This window comes from Miniopterus natalensis, chromosome 6 (assembly GCF_054644295.1).
Source record: "Miniopterus natalensis isolate mMinNat1 chromosome 6, mMinNat1.hap1, whole genome shotgun sequence".
Taxonomy (NCBI): domain Eukaryota; kingdom Metazoa; phylum Chordata; class Mammalia; order Chiroptera; family Miniopteridae; genus Miniopterus; species Miniopterus natalensis.
In genome coordinates, this window is record NC_142086.1 from 86,805,664 (window position 1) to 86,825,932 (window position 20,269).

General features: G+C 54.4%; 1 protein-coding gene across 1 annotated transcript in view; it reads left to right on the forward strand.

Annotated features, from left to right (window-relative positions):
• The window catches only part of UMODL1 (uromodulin like 1), a 44,270-nt gene that overhangs the window by 16,638 nt on the left and 7,363 nt on the right, over nucleotides 1-20,269 (forward strand). The window contains exons 7-15 of the mRNA XM_087817938.1: nucleotides 3,690-3,944; nucleotides 4,610-4,722; nucleotides 5,739-5,958; nucleotides 11,167-11,304; nucleotides 12,390-12,959; nucleotides 13,961-14,218; nucleotides 14,979-15,091; nucleotides 17,582-17,795; nucleotides 19,731-19,868. Coding sequence (XP_087674064.1) covers nucleotides 3,690-3,944; nucleotides 4,610-4,722; nucleotides 5,739-5,958; nucleotides 11,167-11,304; nucleotides 12,390-12,959; nucleotides 13,961-14,218; nucleotides 14,979-15,091; nucleotides 17,582-17,795; nucleotides 19,731-19,868 — 2,019 coding nt within the window. The remainder of the gene's footprint in view (nucleotides 1-3,689; nucleotides 3,945-4,609; nucleotides 4,723-5,738; nucleotides 5,959-11,166; nucleotides 11,305-12,389; nucleotides 12,960-13,960; nucleotides 14,219-14,978; nucleotides 15,092-17,581; nucleotides 17,796-19,730; nucleotides 19,869-20,269) is intronic.

The window sequence follows — 20,269 nt, forward strand, 5'->3', positions numbered from 1 at the left end:
GCACCTCTTGAGGACCCGGAGGGGGTCCAGGATCAGTCTTCACCCACTGGAATGTTCTACTTCCTCCAGGATGAAGCTCCACAGGGCAGGCCTCCTGGTCACTGCCAGTGAGTCCCTGTACTTGGCAAATAGTAGACACTCAACACGTATTTTATATCAATGAATGAAGAGCGAGATCTGAGTGGTGGCTCTTCCTAGGGTCTCTGGATATTTGCGTGGTGCACCTACCAGCCCATCTCTGGCATCAAGACTCTCCTCCACTACGCAGCTCATGGCTTTGCGGGTCTAATTAGAACTGTGTGTGCCTCCACGCACAACTGGGCCCACAGAGCTTCCCACAGACTCCCCGCGGCCCATCCTGAGATCAGCACTGTGGCCTCTGCGGGGAGAATCCTGCTGGTCATTGAGACCAGAGTTATTGAAAATACTCTGGTCAGTAATCTGAACAAAATATCAGACTCTATTTATAGTTAGGGATGTTGTCTGCCAAACTTTGCCACGCTGCCTGGATGCTGAGTCTCAAGGGTCCTTCCAGATAAAGGGCCATTCGTTGCGCAGGTAGACAGGGAAAGCTACCCCGCCTGACTTCACTCCCCTGGGGGCAGAAAGAGCGAATCCGACGTCGCCAGCTCAGACACTTGGAGCGAATTCCGCTCGCATATGGCTCAGGGAAGCAGCACATGTTTTAAATTTAGAAGCTAATATAAATGAGCAGTCTGCTGGAATGGGTTAGAGGTACAAACCCGTGGAAAATACAGCACAAATCTCACATGCTTTTCTCATGAAATTAGTCATTCGATTAATGACACGGGGCAGCTGGATCGTTGCACAAAACAGAAACGGTCAGAAATATTGCCTGGTTGGCATGGAATGTTCCAGGAACACATCCCTGCCTTCAGGACAGCGTGGGACTGTGTTCAAAGGTCCTCCTGACTCCCCCTGACACGGCCCCCTTCTCAGCCCGAACCAAAAAGTTATCAGCACCATAAAGAAATGTCTCCTGAACTTGTGTGTGGCAGGGCCAGGGCTGCCCAGAAGTTCACTGAGCCAGGACTCCAAATCCCTAACTGAATTTCAGACTCTTGGCTCGAATCCTCAGCATTTCTACCTTTACAAGGGTAACAGGTCAGGGTGACAGTCCCCCAAGAAGACAGGGGCAGCCTGATACGGGGTATCCTGGGAAAGACAGCGCCCCCTGCAGGCCCCTTCCTGCTTCACCAGAGACAGATGAGGGCTCCCCAGAAGAAACTAGGCCCAGACCCAGGGACACAGGGAATCCAAAGATAAAGGTCAGGTTCCCAAACGAAGGTCGGGAGGGCCACATGGCTGCAGTGTCCTCGGGTCACACAGAGTCACGAATGGGTGTTATTTCCTAGACCCGCGTTATAAGAGGGCCGTCAAAAAGCTAAAGGGCCGCGAGGATAGGGCCTCCTGGCTAAGGAAGGAGTGAAGCCCAGGTTGCAGCACCAGGGGCAGGACTGTTTCCAGCTTAGCGTGGCTCAAGCTCTGCCCTGCACAAGAGGGATTAGCCTTGGTGTGTCCGCAGCTGGCTGGTTTGGCAGCAACACGGACGTTCCGAGTTGCTGCTCAGCCGGCAGCTGCCTTGAAAACTGAAGGAGACCGGGAGGCAGATCCGTTTCCCGCGGCTGCTGCAACAAAGCGCCACACACCTGGTGGTGCAGAACAGCAGGAGAAAGGGGGAAAAGGGAAAGAAAAATAAAGAGATCAAAGTTATTATTTTTTTTAAAAGGGTAGAACAGCAGTAACGTATTCTCTCACAGTTCTGGAGGGCCGAAGCCGGAGGACAGACGTGCCTTCCAATACACTCTGCCTCTCCATCCTGGGAGCGCGGCCGGGGAACAGCGAGGATTTCCATGGAGGTCCCCAACCCTACCTGAGCATGGCGGGGGGGAGGGCCGGGCTCACTGTAGTTTATCTCTGCCTGCTTTTTGGGGGACCCACAGGGGCTCATGGTAGGGAAGCTTGCATACACAGGGCACCCTCATTTATAAAAGGCTCAGTGCTCAGCTGGAGGAAGACACAGCAGGGCTGAGTCACAGGACTAGATGAGGCACTGAACTTGATTCTGAGCCTCTTGGCAGCCAAGGCAAAAAGAGAAATGGGTTGAGTTATACTGGTTTTTATTTTTTTCACTGAAAGGAAGCATACACATTTGTCTGGAAAGATAGAATTTTTTTAATGATACTAGAAAACATGTTTTATGAACTCTTATAGGAAGGGCTTTGGGAAGCTTCAAGTACTTTTTAATTTTTTTTTTTTTTTTACTATGGTTTTGCAAAATATTTTTAAAAAATATCTTCTTGGCTTGCTTTTATAGAACTCAGATTCTGATGTAAAAATTGTGCCTCGCCCGGCTGGGCGTGGCTCAGCGGTTGAGCATCGACCTATGATCCAGGCAGTCACGGTTCAGTTCCCGGTCAGGGCACATGCCCGGGTTTCGGGCTCGGTCCCCAGTCGAGGGCATGCAGGAGGCAGCCGATCAATGACTCTCTCATCATTGATGTTTCTATCTCTCTCTCTCCCTCTCCCTTCCTCACTCTGAAATTAATAAAGATATATTTTAATAAAATAAAATAAAAATTGTTGTGCCTAGACTGAGGGCCAACCTACTTTTTACATAATTCACATTACCCAGGTGCCTGTTGTATACCAGAATTTTTCTTCCAAAACAGAGATTTCATTATATATGAATATTAAAATATATATTAGTTGTTATATTAGAGCATTCTATACTAGAGTGTTATGTTAGAGTATTGCTCTCCAAAACATGGATTTTCATATGAAAACAAGAAGCCTCGGCCTGATTCCTGAATCTGGGTCCCCTTCCTAAAAGGGCACAGTCAGATTGGAGTAGGACCCACCCTAATTTCCTAACTTTAACTTAGTTACTTCTTTAAAGACTCCACCTCCAAATACTGTCACATCCTGATGTGCTGGGAGTTAAGACTTCAACCTATGAATATTGGGGGGTACAATCCAGCCCATGACACACCGTAATGACCACAGCTGCAAAACAACTCAGGTTGTTTCCATGGCTTGGCTACTGTGAGTAATGCTGCAGTGAGCACTGAGGTGCAGAAATCACTTTGAGGTGGTGATTTCATTTCCTTTGGATAAACACCTGGGAGTGGGATTGCTGGATCATATGGCAGCTCTATAGTTTTAGTTCTTTGAGGAACCTCTATACTGTTTTCCATAGTGGCTGCACCAACAGTGCACAAGGGTTACTTTTTCCCCCACACCTTCGCCAGCATTATCTCTTATCTTTCAATGAGAGACATTCTGACAGGTTCGAGGTGGTATCTCGCTGTGGTTTTCATTTGCATTTCTCTGATGATTAGTGATGCGAAGCATCTTTTCATGTGCCTGTTGGCCATCTGTACATCTTCTTTGGGAAAATGTCTATTCAGATTTTCTGCCCATTTTGCAATGGGCTTATTTGTTTTTTGCTGTTGAGGTGTATGAGTTCCATACATATTTTGGATACTAACCCTTATCAGATGCATGATTTACAGATATCTTCTCCCATCCCCTAGGTCGCCTTTATGTCTCGGTGATGTCTCCTTTGCTGTGCAGAGCGTTTTGGTTTGAGGAGTCCCGCTTGCTGATTTTGTTTTCATTGCCTCTCTCTGATGTTCTCTGAATCTTCTTTTTCTGTGCATTCATAGATGGTCCTCCCATCACAGACTACATGATCCTCAATGTCACCAGCAGCAGCTTTCAGGTGTCCTGGAGTTTAAATTCCACCCAGAACCGCACCTTCCATGTGCAGGTTTACAGGGGGCAGGAGCTGCTCAGGAGCGCCAGGACCCAGGGGACGACCCTGGAGATGACTGGGCTGGAGGCCGGAGTGCTGTATCGGGTGAAGACCAGCTACCCGGCGTGTGGGACCAATGTCACTGCCATGCTCACCGTCAGAACCGGTAAGGCACTCACCTGAATGCTGTGTGTTACCTGTGAGCTGGTCTTTCCATCCGGTTCTGTTGGCCCCAGAGATTCAAGCTGTTGCTCTTTTTATAAACAGGCAGGGGCAGGCTTGGAATTGTCCCCACCATCCTAATGGGGCCAAAGGTGCTCCATGACCTCTGAGCAGTGTCATGGTGGCCGTAATGGGCTCCCTCGCTCCCCTCACTGCATCCTGTAGGCACTGAAAGACCTTACTGGTCTTAACCCCACGTGACTCAGTGTGTATAACTTCCCCAAACCAGGACCTGAGCACCCTGTGAAATCTTCACGAAGTGTCCCTCATTTCCTACGAGATGCACTTGACAAGGGAACGCCCTGCCCGCTGTATCGGTGCCTCGGAAGAACTTTTCCTCAGACAAACACAGTGTGGGACTGAACTAGGAATTCTGGCATCTGGAGGGCAGCTGGCCTGGCCATGTGACTTGGTCAGGCTGCTGACTTTCCCTGCCCCATGGTTCCAGCTCCTCTTTACCTGGTCATGGTGGTACCTGGGAAGTACAGGCCTTGCTCTATTTTTTTTTAAATTTCCCCTCCAAGAATAAGCTCTGTGAAAAACATTGACAGAAAACCATGTGATGTTGGATTGCTGGGGTTCAGCTAACATCATGATTGTCTGTCTCAGAGGCCCGTGTGTTTGGCGTCACAGTGAGGATCCTGAACCGCACGGTGACTGAGACGCTGCTGGACCGCAGCAGCCCTGAGTACCGGGACTTTTCCTCGCAGCTGCTTCACGAGGTAAAGCCAAGGGCAGGCACGGTGAGCCCCCCTCGATGTCCGAGCGAGGAGCCCACACAAGCCATCACTCAAATGCTTCACCCTCTCCATTTATGGGAGACCTAATCTTGATTTGGGGCCAAACCATCCTTGAAATACATGCCTTTGATTCAAATGGTCTACACCACTTGATCCTACAGCTGGGTTTTCTGTTGAACTTCCATTCGGGGGATCTGGGGGACCTGTCTTCCCACTTTGGAGTAGCTTCATCGAGGAAGCACTTGGGGTGATCAGGCACCCACTCCTCCCTGGCTAAAGGGGGACACCAGCACGCAGCCTGGGAGAAGCAGGCCGGCGGCAAATACTATCCATCCTCAGATGATGATCTGGAGAAAAAAGTATTTGATAAGCTGTCAAGAACCACGAAAGGTCTAAGATTTTACCCTTCTTGCAAACTAATAAGTCAGCCTATCCCTGTTGCCTGGATGCCAGCAGAAGACACGAGACGCTTGGGTCAGAGACGAAGGACTTTATTCTGGCCCAGCAGGCAGCGTGAGCATCCTATTGGCGCCAGTTCCCCTTCTGGCCCCTAAGTCCCACAGGGATGGCTCAGGGGCCCAGGTGGGTGACGCACGCACAGTAGGTCTGCATCGCAGCAGAAGATCCCCAAGCTTCGGGAACCTGAACCCTTTGTGAGGGTCTGCGAGCAAACCTGCCTAAACCTACTCCATAACGAGACATTACCTTTATTATATTAGACATGAACCAATTTGCCCTTTGCTCTGGAGGGGGCCACGATCTCCCTCCTCCAGGCTGTTGATCATACAAACATTTTGGAAAGATATCCTGGAACAAAGGGGCATTTAGTGCCTCTACTGCAAAATGTAGAAATGTGAAGAGACCAAAGGAGGGTTGGCTCTCCACATTAATCTGCAGGTCAAACTGATTTTTAAGCTTTCTTAGAGGATTCGGTGGCATTCCTGCGTGTGCGGATGGAAAATCGGCTCTAACGGCTGCTGTTGCCTCTCCCTGGCCAGGTCGGAAGCGCCTTCCCGCCCCCGGTGTCTGACTTGCACAAAAGGGGGAAGCTGAGGCTGCAGATCGTGTCTCTCCAGGCCGGCAGCGTGGTCGTGAAGCTCAGGGTGACGGTGCAGGACCCCGAGTTCCCAGTGGGCATCTCCACGCTGGCCCCCATGCTCCCGAGGCTGTGGGCAAGCACGGCATTCCAGATTGACCAGAGGGGGACGCTAGTGCAAGGTAGGCCCCACACCCCGAGCCTGTCGCCAAGATGTCCTCTAACATCCACGCTACAGCATTTAGGTCAACACGGACTTTATTCCAAAAGGTAGATGAGGTAAAAGAAATTCGAATCTTGATTCTGTTTTACTCCACGGAAAGCGGGGCTTAGGGCCGCAGCCCCCAAACAGTGAGCCCACCTGCCTCCCGCACCCACTGTCCCAGAGGGAGCAGTGGCCACGGAGCCCAGGCGCTTGTCCCCTCGGAAGGAGGGTGTCTCTTGGCTGCATCGGGCCCAGAGCTCGGGCGGAACCGCTGCAGGGCCCCCAGGGAGAGGACGGGAGCTGCCTGTGGGTGTCGGGGCCCAAGCCCCCCTGGCCCCTGGCCGCTGTGCGACTCCTAACAGCTCACACTCGGGGCTGTTTAAGCCAAATGTTGTGTAATTTCACTCGGTGTTGCCTTGAGGCTGGAAGTCACAGATCAGGGACGAGTCGAAAGGGACAGAGCAGGAGAGAGAGAGAGAGATGAGGGATATGGGGGAGGTAAGACAGCAGAGATAGAGACAGAGAGATGAGGGGGACAGAGGGAGGTAAGAGACTGAGTCAGGTAGAGACAGAGACACAGAGAGAGAGAGAGAGAGAAGGGGGAAGAGGCGATGGGGGCGTGAGAGAGAGAAACAGAGAGAGGGACATTGCTGGGGGGCAGGAAGGTTTTGTCTTTCAGACACTCACGAGGTTCCTTTGCGCAGTGGGGGCACCGTGGCCTTTCCCTGTCTCCCCTCATCTCTCTCGCGCTCTCTCTGTCTGTGGAAAGGGCGTCTCCCTGACGCCCAGCGGAGCTGGGTTCAAGAGTGAGCTCTGTCATCTCCTGTGAGCTCTGTCCTGTGCTGGGTGGCTCCCAACCTCCCCCACCCAAGAATGCAGGGAAAGCCAAGGGAGTGTCACACCTGCCTGCTTAGCCTGGGGGCTGCTCTGTCACTCAGCGCCTAGGGATGGAGGTGGCAGTGGCTCTCTGCACCCTGCAGGCACTGGGTGTGCTGTGGGTGGGTCCTTGGCCGGTGCCTCCAGGGCCCACCTGAGACCGAATAGGAGCCACGTGCAGGTGACCCAGCAGCCCCTCTGCACCACTCCCCAGAATGTCCTTGTGTCCCAGGGCTTAGGGTTATTCCAGATCTTTGTCAAATGGTACAGCGTGTTGAAGGGTGGCCTTCAAAAGATATGCCCACACAGAGCTTCAGAATGGACCTCATCTGGAGGAAGGGTCTTTGCAGATGCAATTAAGGTAGGATCTGAGGTCATCCTGGACCAGGGTGGGCCTTAAACCCAGGGACAAATGTCCTTAGACGAGACAGAAGAGAACACAGGGATACAGGGAGGAGACCAAGTTAAAATTGCGTGGCATGGTCGCAAACCAAGTAACCCCGAGCCCCAGAAGCTGGAGGAAGAGGGGAGGACCCTCTCTCCCTGGAGCCCTCAGAGGGAACCCAGCCCTGCTGACCCCTGGAGTTTGGACTTGGGCCTCTAGAACTGTGAGATGAATTTTGATGTTTTAAGCCAGTTAAAAGCTTGTGGTAGTTTGCAGCCTCAGGAAACTCATGCAGAGGGAGAAGAGGCACCTTGCAGTGCTAACATCCTAGGGTTCTTAGCAGATCGTTTGGAAGCATCCCCACAAAGGTCCAGAGGCCCCTCAGAAGTGAAGAGCCTGGAGAAGGCTCTCGCCCTGCAGTGTTCCGCTGGGGAAGGCCCCCTGTGCAGGCAATTGCCCTGGGCCCTGGGCCCTGGGCCAGGAGGCCTCCGGCTATTTATTGGCGGGGGAGGTGTCCTGCATGTACAGCATTTTCTGACCCAGTTACTGGCTTCTGACACCCGAGCCCGCAGGACAGTCCCTGGGCCACAGCTCCCACGGGGGAGGCAGCGCAGGCCTGAGCCTCGTGGGGAAGGCGTCCTACCCTCCCAAGAACCCCCAGCCCCCCAGCCCAGGAACAGGGGGACAAGTACATTTACGGCCATTCTGCAGAAAACTGACACAAAAGGAGCTCCTTTCCTCTGCGGCTCACACAGAACTGACATATTGGCATCGGCAGAGCATTCGTGGGTCATTTGGGAGCACTCGCTGCCCGTGAGTCAGCACGGCCCAACGGGGAGGAGGTCACGCTGTCCTGACCTCATTTCCCTGGGGTTACTGGGTGGCCACGTGTCCTGGTCCTCCTCTAGGAGGGTGCGCCCCGTGCTGGGAGGCCCAGTTGCTGAGCAGGCCTTGGTCCGACGAGCCACACCCTCAGGGGCAGCTGGCTGGGCCTGCTCACTTTGCCCAGAGGAGGAGGCATGACGTGGCAGGTGGCTCATGGCTATGGCAGGACACGGGAAGGTTGTGATCCCAGCTCTGACACGTACACGTACTGCACAGTGACTTCACCTCCCTGGGCCTCAGTGTGCTCACCTGGGAAATGGGGAGATTGTAACACATCCCACCTCTTCAGACGGTTGAGTAATTGAAGGGACAGTGCCGGTGTGGGGTTACCACAGGGCCTGGCACATGGATGATGGCCACATTTCAGGGTAACTCTTTTCTAGGATCAACGTACCCATCTCGGGTGAGTTCTCAGGCCAGGAAGGTCCTCCAGCATCCCCAGGGCCCCCATTGGTCCTCCCCCCTCAAGGGGCTCCTCCCTGCTGCCTCCCATCACCCCCTTTTTCCTGGCCTTGCTGCCCCTGTCCCTTAAGATCTGCTCCCAGGAGGGACCACGCTGCTTATTTGCTCTCGGGTGGCGATGATCAGCTGGGCCGCAACGTGGCCCCTGTGCGTCAGCGTTCTGTGCAGACAGCAGACAGATGAGGCTCTAACGACAGCATTGTCCTGTGGGAGGGGTTCGTGGGGTTTTCACCACAGTGCCAGTTGGGCATCTACTGTCGCCTGTGGGCTTCAGGACGGGCCTAGCCATGCTCCCAAAGCTTCCCGTCAGCCTCACGCTCAGCATCGCAGCCACAGCAGCCCTTTCTGTCCCCTCCGCAGGCAGTAGTGGGGGCCGTGAGCAGAGGGAGCCTGGCCTTGGGACTGTCACCCTCCATGCGGTCGGCTGGCCTGGGCTTGCTTTCTTTATGTGCCGCCTTTTGTCCAGCTCTGGGCGCGGTGCGGTCAGAGCCAGGTTCTCTGTGCGGCCTTTCCCCTCCGTGTGAATCCCAGCCGGCCTCAGGTGAGAGGAGGGCTCTGGGCCACGCTCCACTTCCGAAGGGCCCCGGGCCCCAGCGTGGGGCTCTCGGGGAGCTGCCCCTTCTGGGACCCAGACACATTCCTGGGTGGGGGGGCACCTGCGCCAGGAGATGAAGCTTGGCCGAGGCTGCCTCCCTCTTGGGGGAGGTGGGCCACAGCCTGGTCCCAGCCTCAGGGCCAGCAGGAGCAGAGCACAGCTTCCTACATGGGGCTCCTGCCCATGTCCTCATGTCCTCCTCTGGCCAGTCCAGGAGGTGCAGAGGCCACCTGGCAACTCCTACTGCTCACAGACCTGCCTCCTCCCTCTGAACCAGAGAATTGCCTGGCCTTGGGCTTGAGTACAAGGCCTAGTCAAGCTGTGCCCGCCTCCCTCCCTCACCTCTCTTGGGCTTGCAGGAGAGCTGTGTGCCGGGGAGCAAAGGCCAGGTGAGTCACAAGCTCTAAAAATAGCCACCAGGTGCTCTGTAGTTTGAGCCCAGGTCTCTTGGGACCTCGAGCTCCTCAGGGCCCTGCTGCTGGGCCAGCCTGGGCTCTGGCCCCCGCCTCCAGTCCCCCAGCACCCTGGTGCTGCCTGCAGGCTGGGGGTCAGGCAGGGTTCCAGGAACATCTGGGGGCTGAGCCAGGCTGGGTGGGGTGTGTGTGTGTGTGTGTGTGTGTGAGTGGTGTGTGTGTGTGTAAGTGTTACATCAGCTGATGAGTGAGTCTGCTGGTCTCTGGAGAGCTGCTTCCACGAAGATCGCATGAAACAAAACTGAAAACCACAGAGCGGGCCTCTGTGCACTCAGCTGCAGTTTTCTCTCCACAGAACTGAACTCGTCCCTTATCTGACTTGAATCCCAGCCAAGCCCGGTCCTCTGGCGCACTGGGCATGGCCTGGGCACTCTGTCCCAAGCTCCAGGGAGGCCTGTGCAGAAGGGCCTCACAACTCACCCCCAATCAGGGAATCCAGGCTTCTCCCAGGACCCCAGCTTGCCCTGCTAGCAGAGGTGACTCTGTTCAGAGTCACCTGTTCCCCTAGGGATAGGTAGAGGCCTGAAGAGCTGGGTCTGGGCCCAAGGATGGAATTCTAGGGGGTGTGGGAAAACTGCCCCCCACCTCAGCCCCTCCCAACCTGAAAAACAGTCTGAGGTATTTATTCCTTTAGGTTTATCATGCTTATTGCCTGTAGCATTTTACTGATTAGTCATGTGTCAAAATGCACGAGACCATCAGCTTCTCTCTTAAATCAAGTACAGGAATAGGGGCAGCAGTCCCAGGGGTGCAGAAGAGGGGAGAGGAGAGAGCGGGAGAAGGAGAGGGAATGGTGGTTCTGATGAATCTCAGTTTGGCCTAATGCACGTCCAACTGCTGGCTGATTGGCAAAGGCAGGGCTGGGTTGGGTGTGGGTGGGTGAGCCAGGCTGGGGGCCGCTGGGGCGTTTTCAGGGATGGGGGCTCACCTAACATACTTCCTTGCCCAAGACAGAGGGGTCAGGTCTTCCTGGTGACATGGGGTCTTTGGGACTTTCTGAGTCATTTCCAAGAGGAGGCGCTCAAGGGCCATTACTATCCATGTCGAGGAAGCTCATGCTATACTTAGCTGGACCCCAGGCTCAGTCATTTCCTATTTCTTTCTTAAAACACTAAGTGGGGGATGTTGACACATCAGAGAAATATGGGCCTGGGAACAAAGAATAAACAAGGAAGACATATATTCACAGCTGTGGGTACTAATATCTCCAAAAGCAACCAAATCCCCTGATCTTTGCCCCCAAAGTAGCCAGCCTGCAGTGAGGGTCGGTGCAGGCGGGCGCTTAGCATGTGGCCTCGGTCAGGTTCAGGCCTCCGGGGAAGGGTCTGTGCAGGGTATCCTCCCAAGGGTGCTGGACACCCCGGGCACTTCACTCACCCCTGGCCTCGTCCTTCAGACTGTTCGCTGCAATGACAGCCAGGAAGAGCTCTGCTCTGTTCCCATCATTTTCTGAGCAGCCCCTGGCCTTTTTCTCCCTGGCTCCTGTCCCACCTCTGTCCCACCTGGCAGACTGGGACGAGTGTGCAGACAGCTTGGAGCACGACTGCTCGCCGGCCGCCCAGTGCGTGAACCTCGAGGGCTCGTACACCTGCCGGTGCCTGACGACCAAGGACGCCAACCCCTCCCGCGCTGGCCGGGCCTGTGCAGGTGAGTCCTGTACCCCACCCCTGCCCCCAGCGCGGGCCGTGCCCCCACTCCGGGGACTTCTCCATCAGCCATTATGGGCACAGAGTTGAGGGCCCACCATACTGTTAGGACTCCACTGAAATGTTTTCATTTTAATTATTTTAAAATCAAAGAAAATAAATTGATATAATAATAGTGAATCTCAATAATGAAACTGATCTTTATACTAATGCAAGTTTAAAATATAATTTTTAATTTTTTTATGGATGAAAGTCATAATGCATTCACGTAAGTCCTAATGCAGCCCATGAGGGACTCCCTCCCCACGTAGCCTGGAGTCTGAGGCTATAGAAGCCCAGGCAGGTGTGGAGAAGGCCCTGACGTGGGTCCAGAACATCTGCCCTGAGGTTCTGGGGGGCTGGTTGTGATTGACCAGTTGGGGCTACCTGGAATCCTGAGGTGAACAGCAGGAAGAGGCCCATACGGACGCACAGTGCTGTGATGGACTAGCCGTGTCTGTGCTTGGCCACCTCTGTCATCCCAGCTCGGGCCTGTGGCTGGAAGCAGAGGCAGAGAATTGTCCCCTGGGAAAGAGCTCTGTTCCCTGCCCTCTGTGTACGGGGTTTCGCCTCTCCACATCCGCAGAACTTCTCTTCTCCCAGGCTTCTCAGTCATGTGTCCAGCAGGCAGGTGACAGTGCCAGCACCAGCCCTCCCCACGCCCCCCAACCTCCCGAGCACATATCTGGGGAAACTTCCATTTCCCAAAGGCTGGATGGATTCATCTGAGGCCTGCAAGATTCATCTGAGGCCTCCAGGTCCTGGTTCTGCAGCCCCCAGGTGGACCCTGCTCTTGGGGCCTCAGCACCCTCATTTATTAAGTGGAGAGGCTCCTCCTGGCTCTCCGTGAGAGTCACTGAGGTGACAGCCACACTAAACATTCATAGTCATCAATTGAGACAGACTTTATCCCCACTTGGGGTCCACCTGGGGGGCTCTTGCTTGTGGGTGGCCTCTGGTGGGCTTTGCTCAGATGTTTTTGGGCCAGACACCCAAACACTCAGATGTTTTTGGGCCAGACATCTGAGAGTGGATGTGTCCCAACAGGTGACGTAGTGAGCCCCACGGAAGATGCGCTGTCCCAGACAACAGGGGTAACAGCCCCAGCTGTCAGCACAGAAACAACAGCCCTTGGCCTGGAGACCCCTGCCGTGTCACCCAGCCCCAGTCACCCATGGGACACCTCTGCAGCAGGCCAGGTCCAGAGCCCAGGGCCCCCACCCAGGAGAGGGGACAGTGGCATGGATGGGCAGGACAGGAATAGCACAAGGCAAGGCGTGGATGACAAGGTGCCCAGCAAGGCCCCGGGTCTGGAGATGGACCAATGGTTGGCCAGCAGGTCTCCCAGGCCAACCCCCAGCTCCCTTCCTGGGGCCACAGACAGCCTGTTGGACCCCCCTGTATGGTCGCTGAGAAACTCCACTGCAGAGCCTCAAGTCCAGCCCACCGCTGCTGAGGACCCCATGGGCCACTTGTGGCATGCCAGCCTCCCCACGTGGGGCACTCTGCCAGCACCTCTGGACCCCACGTGGCCGCAGAACACAGACTCTGGACACCCCAGCTCCCCAGACCTGCCCTTGGCTTCCACCCCAGCATCTCTGAAGACCCTGGCCTGTGGTGAGTGAGGGGGTGCGTCCCAGGGACCTGTGGGACCATGTGGTCAGCACGTGAGTTCCAGTGGCAAAGGCTCAGATGGTTGTCAAGTCAGAAATGGATTTCTCATGTTAAGGCTCAGCAAGGTAGGGTGCAGAGCAGCCCTGTCCCTGTGCAGCCAACTTCTGGTCTAGTTAGGACAAGCGCTTGGTCTCCGTGTTCTCTCCAGTCCTTCCTCCCCCGCCCGAAGCCTCCTGTTTGCCAACAGCTGGGGCAGGAATTCAGGCATCTGGAGGAGACTGGGACACATCCCCCAGCAGTGTTGGCCCCCCAACATTTCTGCACCTCCCTAGCCATGCTGACCCCAGTAGCTCCACGTTATATATTACACATAAAGGGTTTAGCCATCACCAAGGCCCTGGCCCATAGCTCAGGAGACAGGTGAAAGCTCCGTGCAAGAGATGGCCTGGCGTGCCGGCTCCCGGGGGGGGGGGGGGCACTGGCATCTCTGTGAGCCCTCTGAGCTGGCCCGGCTCTGGACTGCACCCAAGTGGAAGAAGCTGTTAAATGTGTTTCCTCCCCTGAGCTTTGCAGCTTCCAAGACTAAATTGTTAAACCCACATAAACAGTACTGTTGCATGCCCCGGGGTCCCCCTGTTAGAGCGGCTCTGTAGCCAGCAGGCAATGACCACCGTGCTGACTCACCGGAAAGTCTACCCAAAGGTTGAGGGGACAACCCCTTCAGAGGAGCTGCCCACAGCCTGCTCCAGAGGCCTTCATTTTGGGAAGTCCAGGGACCTCAGAGGCAGACACCAAACCTAAGGGGCAGGGGTGCTGCCCAGGGACCCTGCACCCATGTGTTCTGCCTGCAGCAAGGGGACTCACAGGACTTTCCCGGGCTGGTGTCCCTGAGGATGGCTCATGTCCCGGGCGGTGCATTTGATTTTAGCACTGGGTGAGGCTTCTCCTGTCTTCTTTCCTTGGAATTCTTGTTTTTAATCTCAGTGTTTATATCCACTTCCCAGTTCCCGCCCCCATCAGAAGGGTCACGATCTCCAACGTGACGAGCACCGGCTTTCATGTGGCCTGGGTGGCAGACCTCGCCCTGCACCCCACTTTCCAGCTCACCCTGATGTCCACGCGGAGCCCCGCCATGCACCTGGAGACCCAGAACGCAAGTCTGTGGCTGCAGGGCCTGGAGCCCGGTGTCCTGCACCTGGTTGAGATAGTGGCCAAAGCATGTGGGAAAGAAAGTGCCAAGGCACACCTGAAAGTGAGGACAGGTAATGGGTTCAGAAACGCTCATGGCCCTTTGTTCTTAAAGGGAGGGAAAGTGTATGGAAAAGATTTTCGGTGAGGCAAGGTTTGAAAGAGCTGCATCTACTTTCGGGCTGCTAGATTTCCATTTGCTTCTCAGCGTAGAAATGTCTGGCTCACTTTATACTCGGTGGCATGGGATAGCCAGGCAGAAGGTGGATCATTTCATCTCAGGAAAAAGGTGTTGGGTGACAGTGGGCAAGAGGTGGAGTTGCAAAGAGCTCCAGACTCTGCCGCAAGTCGTAGACACTTGCTTATCTGTGTCCTCCTTGCGGGAAGAGGTGGGTGGTGCAGGTCTATTGAGTGACAGCCGTTCCTTCTGCTCACTCTCCCTCTCAGGCTCAGGGCCAGCCGGTGTGCACCTGAGGCCCTGGCACAATGAACAACAGTGCCTCCTTTCACTCTCAGAGTTGTCCCGCTTGCTGGTAAATTCCCTGGGCACGCTATGCACGGGTAATAACCAGGCAGGGAGGAGAGAGCTGCAGGGGCTGAGCTGGCTCCGTGGCCCTCAGAAGGTTCTCCCTCTGTGCCGGGCTTTGTCCTAGTGTCCCCCCGTCCACCCATCTGTGCCTGAGAGTGTCGGGAGCTGTTCCCTCCTTGTAGAGTCTATATCAGCCTTGGCTTGATGTTCTTTCTGGCCAAAGTGAAAATACTGTTATGAAGACAGCAGTGACCACGTCTTCCCTACCACATTCCTGTCCCAAGCGTTTATCCTTCGTCCTGCAGCCTCCCAGAAGCTCAGTGGGAAAGTCAGGATAGCCAGCGTCAGGTATTCCGAGTCCTTCCGCAACGCCAGCAGCAAGGAGTCCCAGGAGTTTCTGAAGCTCTTCTTGAGGATGGTGAGCTGCTGAAATGGCCCTTACTGCCTTGTGGGCTGGGAGGGGGGGAGGCGGGCAGAATCCCAGCTGCAGCCAAGCAGGGCTTAGACCCTCTCTTCCGAAGGAAGCCGGGACTTCGGCTCCGATGTGGTGCCTGGGTGTCCCTGGACCTGCCACTAAATAGACTTAGCAGTAGACAGGAGACACACCTTTTCCTCTGCGGCATCCTTGCCTCACGCTATTTCCTGTCCTGATGACACTTTATCAAGGCGGGATCCCTTGATGCAGAAAGCCCCTCCCCTACCGTGAAAAGAACACTTTTTAAGAAACTGAGATCTATCTCACATACCACAAACTCAGAGTTTTAAAGTGAACAATTCAGTGGTTTGGATTGTATTTGCAAAATTGTGCAACCATCACCACCTTCTAATTCCAGAACATTTCACCGCCCCCCCCAAGCCCTACCCATTAGTAGTCACTTTCTAGTCCCCCGTTTCTCTGTCCCTGGCAATCACTAATGTGCCCCCTGTCTCTATGGACTTGCCTGTTCTGGACATTTCATAGAAACTGAATTATGCAATATGTGATCTTTTGTGTCTGGGTTACTTCACCGAGCATAATGTCTTCAGGGTTCATCCGTGTTGTGTCGCTGCTTCGTTCCTTTTACTGGCTGCGTAATATTCCATTTTACTCACCGATGGACATCTGAGTTGCTTCCGACTTTTGGCTGCTGCGGGTAGCGCCGTCACCCCCCTGCCCCAAGAGGTTATTTTTCCTACTCCTGTGCTCTCCTCCGCCACCCCAGGAGCGTTCTTGGGATGGTGTGTTGTTGCCATTTAGTCAGGGGAGCAATCTCGATATTCTTTTTGGCGGAGGTTAGATGGCCCTTGATGCACAGAGAACACCATGACCTAGTGGCCTTATCTGCACAGCGGGAATCTCACGTGCGTTAGCTTTTCCCTGTCCTGGGAGCTTACGACACAGAATAGCCAGCGTTTGGCGGCTCCGTCTAGCGGTGGAGCGAGACGACACCAAGGTGCCTTAGCAATGCAGGTGGCCGCACCTTTGATCCTGCTCAACCCTGTCAGCAGCACTTAGTGTTAGAACGGTCCCTGCCTCCAGGGACTGTCCCACGGAGGCTCTTCGGGATCTGGGACTCCACATTATTCATCTCGGGACCCCCAGCTCCCGGCCCAGCGCGTGGACTCCAGGGCTGCCGGTGGTTTTCTTCATTCACGGATCCGTCTTTAGGTTAAGTGGGAGCCACGCTGGTGTTAATCAAGCAAACACTGAAACCTGTCCCCGTCGCTCCTGCGGTTCCTCGGGGAAGCTCCATGCCGCCCCGAGTTTCTTGATGAATCTTTCCTCTTTAAACCATTTCCTCTTTTGCCGATGTTTGGGGACAATTTTTTGTTTGTATGTCTAGAATTTCAGCGTAGCAAATAATTGTGCCACTTACTTCATATGTAGGACTTTAAGGCAAATTTCGGGAAATTGTGGGTTAATTCGGCACCTTGTTCTTTGTAACTACTTAGCAAGGAGCCTGGGATTTGGTTTGAAAAGCAACTAAAGGTGACATTAATCCAAGACTGTGACAGGCCCCTCTTAGGAAGTCCCAGAAGAGCAAAAAGACACAGTGAGAGGGAGGGAGAAATAGATGATAATTAGATGGATAGGTGGTGGGTTGGTAAGAGCTGGCCACTGGAATGTAATAATGGCAGCCATGTGACTGCGGGCAGCTCCTGGTCTCTCTGGGCCTCCGCAGCCTCTGAAGGGTGACAATAAACTTGCTCCGGCCACTGCCCCAAGGCTGGGAAGTGAGTCCTGTGCTTGAGCGCCCCCTAAAGTGCAGAAGAGGCCGAGGCTTCTCCGTGAGGGCAGAGAGAGCCTGGATGTGCACCTTCCCGGAGACCATTCCCATCGTATGGGCTCCTTAAAGCTCATTACTGTGCCATGTGTCTTCCTGGACATTTCGGCCACCATGGGCTAGACTGGAGTGACGTCGTGTGTGGTGTAAGGTGCTGTCCAAAGTGACAGAATGAAAAACAAGGCTTTCAGAGGCAGGAACAGCCTGTCCCAACGGGGTGCTCACAGGGAAGCAGTTTTTGGAAAGGTGGGGAGGAAGAATAGAGGGGAAATGTGTCATATCAGGGGCAAAAGGATTGTTCTAGAAAAGACAAATCGGTGATCACTCGTTCAGGCCCCTGCCTCCATGGCTCTGAGCTGATGGGAGCGGATCCTAAGTGCCACTCTGAGCCTCCTACCCAGTAATAAGCCCCTAGGGTAGGGCTTTCGCACCCAGCCCCATATGGACCAGCTGGTTAGGGGCGAGCAGGACTCGTCTCAGTATCTCGGACCCTACAGGCAAGGGACTGGGCCAGAACTGACCTATGGTTTGGCCGTTTGCCAAGGCCCGCCCTGCTGCTTGCTGGAATCCAGGAGGAGCCACCTTAGGACAAGTACCCCGTTTCCTCCCAGGCAGCTCTTCTCACCAGCCCTGTTTCTCCACAGGTGCGGGAGTCCTTGTCACCCACCATGCGTCAGCACCTGGATACCGGTGGGGTCCAGGTGGAGGTGACCCGCATCACCAATGGCAGTGTCGTGGTGGAGTTTAACCTGCTGGTCGTCGCAGACTTGGATGTCCAGGAGGTGTCTGCTGCATTCCTTGCCGCCTTCCAGAACGCGTCCCTGCTGGAGGTGGCCGGAGGGGACGCCTTCGTAGGGGGTAGGTGGAGGTCGGGACTGACAGAGGCTCACCGGGTCTGGGATGAGAGGCCCGAGAGCCAGCTACCGCCCAGCTCGAAGGATGTCGCTCCCCGCGCTTCCTCTTCGGGGCTTCCCTGCGTCAGATGACAATGGGAAACAGATAGGAGCCTCGTCTCGCTTGTTGCTATGATGTTGTTGTTTTTATTTAAGGTTTCAGGGTTGAGAACAGCCTCCGGTGAACCCACAAAGATTCCCAGGGGGCCACTCCCTTGTCGCAGGCTGCGCCCTGCCCCTGCCCTTCCTCTGCTGCCCAGCCCGTGGGCCGAGGGCAGACCCGTCCGTCTCTGCAGCCAGGCTCCTCCCGAGCACACTCGCCAAGGGGGTCCTAGGGAAAGCAATTGGAAAGGAAAGCAGGGAGAGATGCGACAGACCCTTTCTCCCACTGCCTGAGTCAGCTCGAGCTGTCACAACAAAACACCACAGTCTGGCGGCTTAAACGACAGACGTTTATCTCGCAGTCCTGGGCTAGAAGGCCAAGACCAAGGTGCCAGCTGGCTTCCTGACGTGTGTCCTCGGAAGGAGAGCTCCTTGGTGTCTCTTTGTGTAAGGACCTCCATCCCATCAGATCAGGACCCCACCTTCATGGCCTCATTTGAGCTTAATCCCCTGCTAGAGGCCCAACTCCAAACACCGTCCCATGGATGGACTTGGAGGGAGCACGATTGAGTCCGCAGCACACATCCTACTTGAGAAGACGTGATAAAAAGCTTCTAGTTACATGTATAAAAAAATCAAAGACCCCATAGGTGAATATCTCCCTGATTTTTTTGGAATGGGACGCATTTTCCAAGTTTAAGAGCAGAAGGAAAACGGGCCCACGGGAGAAAAGGCTGGAATATCTGACTCCATAAAGATGTAAATCTTTTATGTCAGACAAAATAAAGGCAGCATTATAAAGCAAGCAACAAACAAAAATATAATTTCAATAATTTGATGAAGAATTGTGCCCTAAATATATAGAGAAATTACATGAGTTAATAATAAAAATACTAAGAGCCCGATAGATAAATACAGAAAAGTCTCAAATGGACAATATCTGAAAGGAGAAATGCAAATGACTAACAGAGATGAAATAACCAAAGGCATTCCCACTAAATGAGTTGTTCTCCTTCCTGGTCTAAAAGTGATTTTTAAAAATGATAATACTGCCCTGGCCGGTGTGGCTCAGTTGGTTGGGAGTCCTCCCTGTACCAAAGGGTTGCTGGTTCCATCAGGGCCCAGGGCCAGCTGCGGGCTCGATCCCAGGAGGGGGCCTGCAGGAGGCAGCCGGTGGGTGTTCTGCTCTCACGTGGGTGTCCCTCTCTCTCTCCCTCTCCTTCCTCTCAGCCATCCTCGCTGTGTCGTCGTCTGTATTGCAAGGGACCAGGACGACATACGTAGCCATGTGAACACGTGTGTGGGGAGGTGATCTCAGGGGCGGGCTTTCTGTTCTCTGCTAAGTGGTTCTGGTTTGTGCCCATTTTCTCCAGTAAACCTGCGCGGCTGTTAACAGGTGAAGAAACTGTGGGAGAGGAAGGCAGGTGGGCTGAGGGCCTGCTGCCCAGGGCTGCCTTGCAGTCCTGGCCCCTCTGCCCGAGACCAGGGCTTGGGTGGGGACCTGGGCATCTCCTGGCTGCTCCCATGTGACACAGCTCTGCCCAGTGTCCCCTCCCAGCCCTGGGAACAGTATTCCTCCTTCTGAGCAGGCCCTGCAGCCTCTGACACCCGCCGCACCCCATCCCTGCCTCCGGAACCCTCCAGATTTGCTATCTTTGTTGTCACTTGATAATTTTTAACTTTATCCGAGATGCACGTTCCACAAGGCTGTCTGCGAGCAGCTGGCGCGGGTCCCCTCTCTCCGCGACCCTCCAGCCCACTGAGAAGTTCTCCTGCGTTTTCTCTAAATGTCGCACAGATTACGATGAGTGTGAGAGGAGAGAGGACGACTGTGAACCGGGCACATCCTGTCGCAACACCCTCGGGTCTTTCGCTTGCAGCTGTGTGGGAGGTGCCCCCGACTTCCCTGTAGAATATTCTGGAAGACCCTGTGAAGGTAAAATCCTCACAGTCCCTTTTCTGGAATATTGCTGGATAATCCATTCTTTTAAAACAAGCAAAGTGCTTCTTTTCCAGATGAGGTCCGCCTATTTTTATATCCTGGGCAAGTTTCCGTGTGTGTGTGTATGTGTGTGTTTGCGCACATGCATGTGCCTGTGTGGGTGGGTAGACGTACATGTGTGTGCATGCTGTCCCTTCATGTCCTCCCATTTGTGTCCAGCCTTCTGGACGGTGGTGCCTCATATCCCCAAATGCTTCCCCTCATGACTGAGATGAGAAAACACACAGAACCGCGGCGTGTTCTCTCAAATGCCAAAAGACGATCTTGCAAAACATGCAACCATGGGAAACGTTTCTACTCAGCCCCCCCTTCCACCGGGCACTTTCCCTGCCCAG